At 33.8% G+C, this 13,228-nt stretch overlaps 3 protein-coding genes across 4 annotated transcripts; 2 read left to right on the forward strand and 1 right to left on the reverse strand.

The window, feature by feature from the left end:
* The first annotated feature begins 529 nt into the window (after window positions 1–529).
* On the forward strand, window positions 530–3,133 carry LOC109341808 (DNA-directed RNA polymerases II and V subunit 8A-like). Its single transcript, XM_019579777.1, has 3 exons — window positions 530–741; window positions 2,327–2,439; window positions 2,754–3,133. Exons 1-3 carry the CDS (start codon window positions 643–645, stop codon window positions 2,863–2,865), a joined length of 324 nt encoding a protein of 107 aa, XP_019435322.1. The 5' UTR covers window positions 530–642; the 3' UTR covers window positions 2,866–3,133.
* A 2,621-nt stretch (window positions 3,134–5,754) lies between these two features.
* Window positions 5,755–9,970, reverse strand: LOC109341810 (quinone oxidoreductase 1-like). The gene is made up of 5 exons (XM_019579781.1): window positions 9,853–9,970; window positions 9,047–9,188; window positions 7,842–8,068; window positions 7,481–7,738; window positions 5,755–6,217 (listed from the first exon to the last, which is right to left on the reverse strand). Exons 1-5 carry the CDS (start codon window positions 9,892–9,894, stop codon window positions 5,912–5,914), a joined length of 975 nt encoding a protein of 324 aa, XP_019435326.1. The 5' UTR covers window positions 9,895–9,970; the 3' UTR covers window positions 5,755–5,911.
* Window positions 9,971–10,999: 1,029 nt separating this feature from the next.
* Window positions 11,000–12,511, forward strand: LOC109341809 (uncharacterized Rho GTPase-activating protein At5g61530-like). 2 transcript variants are annotated; one of them, XM_019579780.1, is made up of 3 exons: window positions 11,000–11,255; window positions 11,771–11,842; window positions 12,182–12,511. In XM_019579780.1, exons 2-3 carry the CDS (start codon window positions 11,782–11,784, stop codon window positions 12,463–12,465), a joined length of 345 nt encoding a protein of 114 aa, XP_019435325.1. In that variant the 5' UTR covers window positions 11,000–11,255; window positions 11,771–11,781; the 3' UTR covers window positions 12,466–12,511. The 2 variants fall into 2 exon arrangements, with proteins under 2 accessions (XP_019435325.1, XP_019435323.1); XM_019579778.1 differs by having other exon boundaries at window positions 11,001–11,204; window positions 12,182–12,509.
* The last annotated feature ends 717 nt before the right edge of the window (window positions 12,512–13,228 follow it).

The raw sequence follows: 13,228 nt of genomic DNA on the forward strand, positions 1-13,228 counted from the left end.
AGAGAGAGAGAGAGAGAGACCCGAATTTATTCCTGAAATGTCTCAAACCTCCAGTTTGTTCCTTAAAAAATTCATATGACGGTCAAATTTAGTACCTAATAGGACTAAGAGTCCCTAAAATTTGATCTTGAAAGGGCTGTTTTGACCGGAATTTGAAATTTTTAGGAGCAATTTGAATTGTTCAGTGACCAATCCAGTCGCCGTGTAAAATTACATGTACCTATTTGGGTCTTTGGCAGATTTGGTTTCCTATGTTTATTTTCTATTTTTTAGGTGAATCAAGATTTTGCTACAAATTAATGGTAGTTTATTATAAAGTTATGCAATTCAATTGACTGAAGTTGTAGTGGCGATTATCGTATTCTTCATACATTATTTTAGATAGATATTAGATTAGAAGCTGACCCCACCTAGAGGGAAAGGCTTGGATGTTGTTGTTGTATTAGATTAGATCCTTGTGGATTTTGCATCCTAGACAGTATTAAATGTTATATATAGTTTTCTGACCCTTTTTTGTGTCTGCATGTCACACTACTTAATTTTTGTGCGAGATCATCATGTGTTTGTTTGGCATGAGCTTTACAGTTTTGTGGCTATTTTCTTGTAGTTTCTCGGATTGTAGCACAAAGTGAGAAGTGTGGCATGTACATGCTCTTAGATGTAAATACAGAGATTTATCCTATGAGCAAAGATGAAAAATTCTTGATGGTACTCTCACCCTCACTTGTTCTAAATACTAAGGTAAACTTCGTTCTCTTCTCGCTTATGGTTCTCTTTTTTTCTTTGTAGACAATATAAACACAGTTCTCTTGTTTACTTAAATTAGTATTACTTCCCCGTCTACATGACCCAGCTCTTATATGAACTTCTATGTATCATTGAATTACCTGATTTGCCAATTATCATTGATGGACTTATGTTGTGTCAATTGGTGGCTGCTAACTAAATATTTTCTTACCTTTGACTTACTCTTAACACAATGGAATTAGAAATTGGACCAATACCTACTGAAAGGTTTTTTGCTTATTTAGATGTCTTGGCCTGGTTACAACAACAACAACAAAGCCTTTAAATCCCATATTGGTTACCTAGATCAAACGATGCCACAATGCTCTATCGTAAACCATGTTGTTTAACAAAGCATTATCTCTAAATCTTTCCTAATCATTTCCCCTATGTTTTCTAGGTCTCTCTTTCTCTAGGAATTAGACTAATCTCCATTTGATCTACTATCTGTAATGGTGCTTCTAACTCCTCCATACATATCCAAACTACCTAAGGCGCGATTCTACCAATGTAATGATATGCATTGGCCTAGTTAAGGTGTGAATTTGATAAATAAGAGGCAAGACACCGAATCAAAGGAGAATTAGTGTCTTCCATGTCTTGAAATGTAAAAAGAATAACTAATAATTGACTTCACAGAAGAGTCCTGAAATGACTGCTCCGAAGGCCATAAAAAGGGCTGCAATGCAATCTTTATAACTTCTACAAGGAATTTATGGTCCATGCTTTGAACATACAGACAAATTGACAATGCATTGTTTAAATTTTAATCCCATTATGTTGAATCATGATTCAGAAGTCCTACATTATAAGTTTTCTTTGCTATTGTGCCACACTTCATGATCTTGGTGAGGTGCCTTCATTGCCTTGTGACTTGATGTTCTCAGTTTCTCTGCAGACCACCATTCCGATGTTCAAATCAGTAAATCCATTGTGAAAAATTTAGAATAAAATAGACAAGAACAACATGTCATAAATACATAATTAGGAGGTAGTTATCCTATATAAAGATGGGAGATGACCCCATAATTGCTGGATGTGACTTGTCCTGACAAGCACTTGGCTCTATCACTGGGATGGTCTGGGTCCAGTATATGTAACCGTAGGGTTGGAATCTTCTCTAGTACTGGACCATCCAGTATTGGAATATGAGGATGATAATTTTAATATTATTTATTAAAAACTAATTAAACTCTGAACCCTTAAAAAAAAATTGTGCCATGTGTGAGGATCTGCACCCAGTATTGGACTCTCCAGTCTTGGATAGGATCTCGACTCATATCCATCACCTTCTGGCTGAGTAAAGAAGTCGAATACATTTTTAAGGTTGTTTTAAGTAATAATCTCTAATGAAGTATTTCACAGTACAGAAAATGTTTTTTTCCGTTTTTGTCAATAATAATAGTAATCAATAATGATGATGCTGATCTTTGTTTTTGTGCAATCTACAATCAACATATTTGTTAGACTAATTCAAATGACTCGTATTTGTCTCAGAGGTATCTAATGTTGCCTTTCATTAAATTGATTTACTCCTCAGGATGGCCCAGTGTCAATTCAAGACAAGTTTGAATACATCATGCACGGAAGGCTATATAACTTTGTGAATGATGGGGATTCGAAAACTGACGGTTCAAAAACTGATCTTGAAGTGTATGTAAACTTTCCGCTTTATATTTTTTTATTTTATTTTGTGTTTCATCAGAAATATTGCCTTGTATTTAACTCAACTGAGTTCTAGATTAAAATTTTAGCTATAGCACAATTAGTTTTACTGCACTTGCAGGCTGCGGCTATACTATTTTTCTTTTCAAGTAGTTGCAATGATGTGATTCCTTATTAACCTATTTCAACAAAGTGTGTATTGAAATAGGTTGATAAGGAATAACATCCTTGCAACTATAATAATTGACTTGCACGTATCAGCTTATTTTTATTTATTTGATGGATTGAATCTCTTTCTCCAGGGAGGTATATGCATCTTTTGGTGGACTACAGTTGATGCTGAGAGGGCATGCTTCCCATTGTCTTAAGTTTGCAGTGGATCAGAAATTGTTCTTACTAATAAGGAAGGTTTGACACTTGAAAGCCCTGATGAATTTGACTAGGGCTGAAAAGTTAAACATGTTGAATTTAACTATCTGTTTGCAAGTGTTGGATAATTTGTCTACTATTATTCTTGAAAGAATTACTTTTAGAAGTATGAGTTTTGTGTTTGGAATGTTTATCTAGAAGTAAGGACCAGTTTTGTTTGAGTGGTTCATCTACTGTCATGTCAATCTTTCCCTAGATAGAGTAATTTACAATATTTTTCTAATCTTTTCTTTGTTAGTAGAATGCATTTTTTAGTACTTTTGTTATGTTGAACATTTATGATTTCTGTTCAACCTAAACTTACCAGAGCTATATTCAAACAATTTAGTTTGAAGTTAAATTCCACTGTTCCACATCTGATATTTAACAGAAGCCATGTGATTCAGGGATTTTTCATGTTGTGTCAGTAATATACTTTTTGGTATAAACTTCATACCTATTTAAACTTATATAACTGAACTGATAACATGAATCTAATATGAGAAAAATATGTATACACCGACAATGTAAGTTTTTTATATTGTCGGTGCATCATTCATCATTCATTTTCAATTATCATTGACTTTTCAAAAAATTAAACCAAATGAATGGTGGATGATGCACTGACTGTATACACATATTTACACTCAGTGCATAGATTTAATACTCATCTAAATATCTAATACACCTTATTTTAAGAAAAATAGTTGTTAATTCTCTCCTGAACATGACAATAGAAAGTTCTCCAATGTTGACTAAGATACCTTGGTTTATCTTTTGTATATTATCATGGCCCATTTTATTCACTTGTCTCTTGAGATTCAAAATGTGATAAGTTGAATGTCACTTGATGAAATTTCTCCAATGAGAAAAACACTTTAAACCCATGAACCGTTGTCAAAGATGGGAAAATCTTGGGGGTTTGTTGACCTCAAGAAAAGAGGGTTTTGTCACCTTTTAAGTGATGTGCACTTAGGAAATGGAATAACAACCCTACTGATGTAGTGTTTATACACAGTGCCTTAGTTAGAGACCATTACCCTAGATTAATACATTGTTGGTCAAAACTACTTATTAGGTCCATAAACTAGTCGATAATTAGTACACCAAGTTTCTAAACATATTATACATCATACTTATATTGTACTTGTAATAGGTATACAATTCATTACATGCCCGAATGTTTATAATAATACTCATACACATGGTATGAAGTCCCAAAAATTTACAAGGCACAAATTTCTTTTTATGAAACCAAAAGTTGCTTTGGTAACAATGCAAACAACCGCAATCATATCTTAGCCTCACTCAATGAGATCGACTACATGATTGGTTTCGGATGTCTAGTAGCTAGCCTCTAAACACATTTGCATGGGATAAGCATATCTAAGAATATCCAGTATAATAAGTTATGTTGTGGCTGGCTAAAAAATTTAATCAGATTTTCTTTAGCACTTTCTAATTTTTGTACCATGAAAAAACTCAGAAACGAGTTAAGAGCAGACAGATTAATTAAAGCTTAAAAACAACACCCAGTTCTAAGAACAGAGTTTGAATAAATTTCAACTACTTGTCTTAGTGTGACTCCAACTCATAGTGATTAATAATTCAAATAGAGATTCTCTAATCTTTGACATTGATCTTGAGTTCTCTCTTCCTCTCCTGTCTTTCTTTTACTATAAAGATGACAATCATAGTGATTAATAATTTCTTTATTTAACTTATGTATTGCTTACTAAATTTTATCTATCACTTATCGGGTTTATTATAAATGAAATCTTGTAATAATAATATAAAAAATGATGAAAGATATAGAATTAGGTACTATGCATCTACATAACATGTAACTATGCTAAGAAGTGGCTTATACAGTGAACAAGGTTTACTAATACATGCATAACAGAAGATTCATCATTGGCAAGTAGCAAAGAGAATATTGAAATACCATAGTGGCACCATATCTTATGGATTAATAATGATATAGGTACTAAACCATTCACGCTATTTATTTCGAGTTGGTTAGAATTCAATTATGACTGAATTATTTAGCAGTTCATTTTGACATTGCTCATTAACACTTCAACTAGTCATTCTCTAATATCAAATTAATGGAATGATGTAGCAGCATTAGATGAAAGTTAAAGTTATGACTAACGGTGCAAATGGAAATAAATTTGAAAGATCAAATAACCAAAATAAAAGTGTACGGATCTTTCACTTATAAATAAATACTTTATAAGATGCATATTTTTCTCGATCTTTTGCACAGAAAAATTAATATATATGGCAAGAGCTTCTTTTAGTCTTATTTTCTGATCAACTTTTAAAGTTTGTTGATGTCAACTTTCAATCAATACCGATTTCACATAGAAACTTCAAATATAATGATAAGCCAAATGACATGACACAGTTTTGAATAGTTCTGAATTTAAAGAAAAGAGAGAAGGGATTTTAGAAATATTCGATAGAAATGATAAATCCAATTCACCGTTGGACGGTAAAATATTAACAAGAAAATAAATTTCATATAGCATATATAAAAATATTGCATTGGATGAATAGATTCAGTGGACAATATAGAATTATAAATAAATGTGTTTAAGAAAAAGTAGCTCCTATTGTAAAGAATTGTGCCTTACGTGGTTTGGAGATGTGTAAAGGATACTATTGGATACCCCAAATATGGAAAGTAGACCCAACAGAGGTTAATCTATTTTCTAGAGGAAGATCGAAACCAAGAAAAAACATTGGTGAAACGATTAGGAAATATTTAGATATCAATACTTTCTCAATAAACATAATTTATGATAGATCATTATAATATGGTTCGATCTATATAACTGACCTCAAGTAGGGATGAAGGTTTGGTTGTTGTTCTACCCTTCAATGTGAATATAGAAACCAACTAATATGTCATAAGAAGTCACTAACAGCTTATTCGTTTTAAATTTATCCCAATGCATAACATACAATAGTAATAACATTATTTAAAATCTATAGTTCCATTCAACAGGACTCAACCAAGGATTTGGTGATAAGGAACTACACCTCATCAAGGTATCAACACAGCAGATCCTGAGGTTTTCCTACCCTCCAAGTCTTCATGTGCTTTTGCAGCCTCAGATAAAGGGTAAGTATGATTAACACGCACCTTCAACACACCAGAAGCAACATTTGCAAACAACTCCCCAGCAGCCTCTAATAGTTCATCCCGAGTTACCACATATTGCATTAGGGTAGGCCTTGTCAGGAACAGAGATTTTGTAGCGATGGCGGATAATGGAACTGGATCAGGTGAACCTGATGACTGCCCGAAACTCACCATGTAGCCTCGAAGCTTTAAGGATGCCAAAGATCCCTGCACAAACCATAGCATACACATTTAAGGACTTTTTCTCATTGTACTCCTATATTTTGAAAAGAGGGAATAGAAACATCATTGAAATAGATATTGTAACCCAAAGCTCAAATTAATACTTCATAACAAAACAAAGCTTTGATCAGATAGAAATCAGTGTGATCATCAACAATGAAGTAAGGAGCTAATTTCACATATAAATTGTAAGGACAATTCTATATATATCCATAAAACCACTGTTGACTTAATCGCGATTTATCGCGTAGGGTCATGCGAGGTTAAATTTTCAAAGAGGCTAGCAAGCTACGTTCCCTGCAGAACTGTGAGTTGGATGTCACAGGTGAGATCGAAGGGACGACTCATGAGATCGTGATATTGTTCCGATCTGGGTGATCCTGCTGCACGAGGTCGGGGCGTAAATATTGGGCCTACAACATACTCTTTGTTTTATTTCACATTGTTGGTCGCTTTGTCTCTGTTTTTTGCTATCCCCTTGCGCGATTTGTTTTATTGATTTAGATATCTGATTATGATACTTGTTGGTGTTTTTTGCAATCAAAGACTGTAGTTAACTGTCTTGATATGTTAGTTTTGAAGTTATGTGAGGCATAAGACTTTAGTATGCCTATATTTTGATTTTCATTGTTGATTATGTTTAAGGCTAAGTTTTATCAAATTTATATGTTAATTTTGTTATTTATAGCAATGGAAAAAGTTGTCTTTTAGACAGGTTTTCAATTTTTGTGTGTGTATATGTATATGTTTTGTTTAAAAAAAAAAAAATCATGTTTGATAGGATCTTACGATCACACGCTTTGTGTGTCCACCTACCCCTCCCGATCTTGTTAACAATGCATAAAACCATTACTCACACCCAGATGGATAGACCGGACGGAAATTCTTGAACTTCAGGGGGGGGGGGCATTTATGGATTACAAAAGGTATCCTATCAATTCTTCCCTTTTTACATTTTTAGTACTGTAACTACTCTTGACTACTTTGACAGCATCACGTGTCTAACAAAGTGAAAAACCTAATGCTTAATTGGTAATAGGAAGAAGCCCTGAGAGTTCATTCTAAATACAAAAAGAATCTATGAATTCAAATGTAGATCAGCAACCACAATCATTGTAGAGCTCCGTATCTAGGATCTAATTGGAGTCTGCTGATAACTTAGTTTTAAGTAATGGTCAACATAAGATCAATGGAAGCATAAATCCTTAGTTTTAAGTAATGGTGAACATAGCACAGATTAGGTATTACCTCAAAGGTATCCTTTCCTACAGAATCATAGACTACATCAACTCCATTGCCTGATGTGATTTCGTTGACACGAGTAACAAAATCATCTTCTGTATATATTATAATATGATGGCAGCCATCCTCTTTGGCCTGAGCTGCCTTCTCTTTATTGGATACAGTTCCTATAACAGTTGCGCCAAGAGCATTTCCCCACTGGCACAATAGGGATCCAACTCCACCAGCTGCTGCATGGACAAGAATTGTGTGACCGGGTTCAACCTGTAAATTCATGTGTTTAGTCTCAGTTTATCGTCAACCCAGATATGCAAAGCACTAAATACAATTCTTTTAGCTATAATGAATACACAGTATAGAACGCTACCTTGAAACAGCGTCGAAGCAAAAATTGAGCTGTCATGCCCTTCAGTATGACAGATGCAGCAATAACTGGGTCAATTGAAGGAGGAACAGGAACTACTTTATTTGCAGGAAGAATCTGCTCTTCAGCATATGAGCCCATTGGTTGGCCTGCATAAGCTACAAGATCTCCTACCTGCCGACCAGTGAGTCCCGCACCCACAGCTGTCACAACCCCAACAGCCTCCATACCTGCCACATTAAAAGGGAAAAAGAATTCAATACGTGAAACCTTGGGCATCAACTGAGCTTTCCCTGAAAAATTAAGAAAGTAATCATCAATGCATATGATGATGAAGTAATTCTTGACTCTTGTGCTCCAAATATAAGCATTGAAGAATCGGAGTGTTCTTCTCCAGCCAGTGAAATAGTGTATCAAACAAAAGTACCCCAAAGTTCAAAGGCTCAATTTAGTTTTGTAATCATTCAATTAAGCAATGCATTATATAGAAATGATTTGATTTAAAAAGGACATACAGAGAATGTTTACCTGTTTTCAATGCCAAAGATCATTTTTTTTACTTAGTGTCTTCACATTGTTTCCAAAACAAGCAAAAATCAAGAGGGGAAGAAATTAGTCACATAGAACATCCGAGGAAACACAGTGGCTGATAAATAGTTATATAGTTGTACTAATTGTTCATATTCTAAAACCATCCTAGTAAAGTAACACTAACCCCAAGGTGTGGCTCCATTGACAAACTGACAAACCCACTAGCAGTCTTACCCCGTAAGCGGGTTACATAATTTGAACCCATAACCTCCAGGTCACAAGGAGGCAACCTTACGGTTGTGCCAAGGCTCACCCTCAAAAGTTTCCTTTACATAAACAGATAAAATTCATTGCAAAACATTCCTTAACTTTGATTAAATATTAACCTCCCAGTGAAACAACCAATTACAAGTCAAATCATCCATAAACAAATTCTCTTCAGTGTTGAAACTACCAACGGGAAGGAGCTAGATGAAGCTAAATAATTTGTATTACTAGTATATATTGCTACATGGATTAACTTCACACATAATTAACAACTACCCAGGTCATTAAAATAGAATTATGGTAGAAAGAATTTGGCTTCCCTCTACCATATTTTTTGTCCTTTTTTATTTACAAGTACCAGAAATATCACATACAAAATCATTTGTTAGAAGTAAATCAAATTAGGAAACCTGGAGTGAAAGGGAGAGAAGGGGCTTTATAAACTCCTTTACGAAAGTAGACATCAATAAAGTTAATCCCAATGGCTTTGTTCTTTACACGGATCTCTCCTTCTTTTGGCTCTCCAATTTCGACATCCTCCCACTTTAGAACCTGTCATCAATTGGTATTACCACAAACTCAATAGAATTAATCCAACCACTGAAACATGTGCCTAATCTACAGCAACTAAATAAGAATCAAAAGAAATTGATGCATTATAAAACTTTTGCACTTCATACCATGTAATTCATAAAAATCAGAAACTGCAAAGAAAAAAATATCTAAATTCGACTTTTTGGGAAATTATATTTTTCAGGTTATCAAAAAATCTCTTTAGCCAAAACCACTTTCACAAGCTTAAACAAGAGCCTTCCAGATTATCACTTCACAAAACTATCGAAGAAAAAATCGCTTCTGCCACTTTCATACTCCTACAAAAAAACAGAAACTGCACACACACAAATCAAAGCTTATCTATAATCTTTAACCTATCAAAAAATCACTTTGCCAAATTCACCTTTTTTACTATAAAAAACATGTAAAACAATGAAGTAACTCCTTTACAAAAACATTGAAACGAGAGTTAGCTTAAACATTATTAAAGGAAACAACAATGAAATTCAAACTCAATTTCTGGAACATGGGTCTTTCAAATTGATGAAAATACCGAGTACCCAAATGATAAAAATCCCTTTTTTATGAGAAAGAATAAAAGGTAAAGCCGTAATTGGAAGTAATTATCCGAGTTAGAAGTTAGAAACAGAAAGAAAGGGACCTGAGGACCACCAAGTTGATGAACTCTAATAGCTTTAACCATATTTGGTTGTGATGATAATGAAGCTCTTGTGGTCAGTGTTGAAAATGAAGAGAAGAGTGATGGAGATGAAGTGATTGGTAATAGTGAGAGAAGGGGATTCTGGAATCTAATTAACTTAGTGGAATATAATGACATTTTTAGGTTTCTACTCAACAATTTGTATGTCAACCCCTTAAACAAATTTTACAAGTTTTTTTATAATAAATATTTACTAATATTTTTTATCTAAACAATTGTCTTTCATAAAAAATTGAACCTTAGCTTTATTTTATAGTGTAATATATATGTAAAGTAAGTGCAAATATTTATACACAATTACTATATTACCTATCATTTATTTTAATATTTTTTTTTAAACATGAATGGTAGATGATGAATTAAGTATATTAAACTCATATATTTCATGGGCACGCATTTTTTCTCTAATTTTATTATAATTCATCTCCATTAAACGTTATTAAAGTAATTATAATGATTGTTCTTAATGGAATAAGAATATTCTTATTAAGTTCTCCAATGTGTTATTCTTATTTTCTTAAGTTTGTTCTTAAATAAGAACAATTCCTGGTTGTTCTTAACCAAGGGAAAAGGATGAGAGATATAAATTTTGTAGAAAAATGTATATGCTATGGGACCCCAATAAGAATAAAAAATGATGTTTTTTATTGTTAGAAAAAAATAAATATTATTCTTATTTTATATGAAATTTATAATAAATTATAAAATAATATGTGAGATCCAAACAAGGATGAATGTGTTATTTCTGAATGTGATACTCTTAGCTAATTTTATGGAAACTTAGTTCCTAGGACTTAACTTCTTAGTATTTCTGTCTTACAAAAAAATTATAAAATTGCTATTTTGGGAAAGTTATATTTTAACTATTATCATGGCGTGAGGATTATTCTGGGATACCAAGGCATCAATGTTCAATGGGAACATTAAAATTTCAAGAATTAATGTGGGTCTAAAAAGCGAATTAAAATGAATCAGGTAACAGATAATAATAAATTATAAGAATCCGTAAATAAAAAACATATAATAAGATGATCCATTCAGAGAAGTATACTTGTTAATAAGAATAACCATGACATATTCGGGTTAGTACGAAAAAATATTATTAAAATTAGAAAACAGAGAGGAAGAAGAAGAAAGTGGGAGTGAAAGACAAAAGAGGTACCGTTAGTGGTTAGAAGCTAAGTATTTGGCTCACAAGCAACGACTTCGTCACAGCAATCTCTATTCAACTTTCAAACTTCAAAACCCACACACTTTCTCTCTCCATCGTCCTCAGTTTTCACACAAACAAGGTAATTTCTTCTTTTCATCTTCTCTCTCTAATCGTATCTGGAACATATAGGGTTTTTTTCAATTCTCCTTATTATTTACTCTTCTCTTTAACTTTTTTCTGTGATTTTATTGCAAACTAAAAATGGGTTTGTTTTTTTTCTATTCTTTCTCATTAGATTGTCTTGTTTGGTGAAATTAAAATTAAAAATGGTATTTTTGTATGTATTATTAGTATCATCAGTAAAGGGTTGATGTGATCATTTGGTATGCAAAAGAATTTCTTATGGTTTTGATAACTTTGAAGAAATTGATGATTTTCCTTGATGACAATCATCAATATCTGTTGCTATTTATATCGTCAGGGAAAGTAATAACTAATCATGCTACTTTTAATGTTCTGCTTCTTAAGAACTTAGTAGTTTTTGATAGATATGTCACATGTGACAGTGCAACATATGGGTTCTTTTTCATTTTTGGTGTCCTGTGCCAAACACTGCCTTAGGATTAGAATTTTGTCAATAACTATCGGCTTGATAAACTATGAAGTACTAACTGATTTTTCCATTGACTGTGATTTTGATATTAGCTTCTGGTTCAATGCCTTCGATCATCTCACCTCAGTGGCATGATAAAGCTACCGGTTTCTTTTCTTCCTCAGGTATGTTCCAATAAATTTGTGCACTGTTTTATTAGCGGTTTACTTTTTGGTCTTTAGTTGGGTGCAGTGGTAAAGCTGCACTGCCTTGTGATGTGGAAGCAGTCTCCCCAGAGGCCCAGTCTCTTTACTTACCGGAGTAAGATTGCATACATTCACTCTCCCTAGAGGCCCAGTTCCCAACAGATGGGAGCCTCATGTACTGGACCGCCCTTTACTCTCGGGTCTTTACTTTCCTTGTATTTATGAGAGAACATTATAATGTCATTTGATTCATATAGCCGGACCCACTTGGTGTGATTAAGGCTTTGTTGTTGTTGTTGAAATATAAATTCAATGTAGGGGTCAAGCTTAAAGAAGCTAAGGAATCAGCAGGAACATTTGTTGGTGAGGTCACAAAGGATACAAAGAGTAATGTTGCTGAAGTGGCAGGACGAGTTGGAACGATGGTCAAAACTCGGTGGGCACTTCTTCAGCAGCCATCAACAAGACATGCTGTACAGGATCGGTTGATATCAGCTGCTGCTACAACCAGTGTATTCCTAAGGAAAGGCTTATCAGGGACAAAGGATACGGTGGCTGTCGGTAAATCCAAGGTTGAAGAGGTAATGTTGTTAACTAAATGATTTGAGATTGTGATAGATAAATTTTTAAACAAGCATAAATGCATAATGACTAAAAATCAAAACAGAAAACAAAACAAAAAAACTGTTATTGTTGGGATTTCATTTGATTATTACTTATGATTCTTTTCTTTGGGTTAATGGACTCGATTGATTTTATTAGAAAAGTGATTCAGTTATTTACTGATCACATGTGCAGTTTGTTAGAGTGTTTGTTGTTCTGGTATCTTCCCTTTTCTCTCTATATAAAGGGTTTTGATACTTCTTGTAAATTACAAGTTTTAATATACAAATTCAGAATCATTTCTTCTTCTTATCTTCTTCACGTATTCTTTAGTTTCTTATTTCTTACATGGTATCACGCCATGGCAGCCACAACCACCAACACTGGCACGATTCCTGCTTCACCACCACATTCTCCTTCTGCTGCTTCACCGCTTCAAGCGGTTTCTTCTCCTCTTGTTCTTCCTCTCCCTTCTGTTAAACTTACAGAGAAAAATTACTTGGTGTGGCGCCATTTCATGCTCGCAACCCTAACTTCAAATAGAGCTAACAGATTTGTCTTAGGAACTGAGATTCCTCACAGATTTCTTACGGAAGATGATCGTCTCATTAATCGCATTAATCCAGTGTATCTGCGATGGGAGGAATTGGATCAGACAGTTTTTTCCTGGATCTTGAACTCTCTCACTGAAGGACTGCAACCTCGTGTTGTTGGATGTCGCCACTCATGGCAACTTTGGGAGGAACTTGATTCCTATTGCAA

This window comes from Lupinus angustifolius, unplaced genomic scaffold (genome assembly GCF_001865875.1).
Source record: "Lupinus angustifolius cultivar Tanjil unplaced genomic scaffold, LupAngTanjil_v1.0 Scaffold_676, whole genome shotgun sequence".
Lineage (NCBI taxonomy): Eukaryota > Viridiplantae > Streptophyta > Magnoliopsida > Fabales > Fabaceae > Lupinus > Lupinus angustifolius.

What these genes read in the sequence shown, in the direction of transcription:
- LOC109341809 (XM_019579780.1), top strand. Translation starts at nt 11,782, where the DNA reads ATGCCTTCGATCATCTCACCTCAGTGGCATGATAAAGCTACCGGTTTC. An exon ending in CGGTTTCTTTTCTTCCTCAG is followed by an intron (nt 11,843 to 12,181) that starts GTATGTTCCAAT and finishes AATTCAATGTAG; the next exon opens with GGGTCAAGCTTAAAGAAGCT.
- LOC109341808 (XM_019579777.1), top strand. Translation starts at nt 643, where the DNA reads ATGTACATGCTCTTAGATGTAAATACAGAGATTTATCCTATGAGCAAA. An exon ending in CACTTGTTCTAAATACTAAG is followed by an intron (nt 742 to 2,326) that starts GTAAACTTCGTT and finishes TTTACTCCTCAG; the next exon opens with GATGGCCCAGTGTCAATTCA. An exon ending in TCAAAAACTGATCTTGAAGT is followed by an intron (nt 2,440 to 2,753) that starts GTATGTAAACTT and finishes CTCTTTCTCCAG; the next exon opens with GGAGGTATATGCATCTTTTG.
- LOC109341810 (XM_019579781.1), bottom strand. Translation starts at nt 9,894, where the DNA reads ATGGTTAAAGCTATTAGAGTTCATCAACTTGGTGGTCCTCAG. An exon ending in ATCAACTTGGTGGTCCTCAG is followed by an intron (nt 9,189 to 9,852) that starts GTCCCTTTCTTT and finishes AATTGATGACAG; the next exon opens with GTTCTAAAGTGGGAGGATGT. An exon ending in TAGGAAAGGATACCTTTGAG is followed by an intron (nt 6,218 to 7,480) that starts GTAATACCTAAT and finishes TGGTTTGTGCAG; the next exon opens with GGATCTTTGGCATCCTTAAA.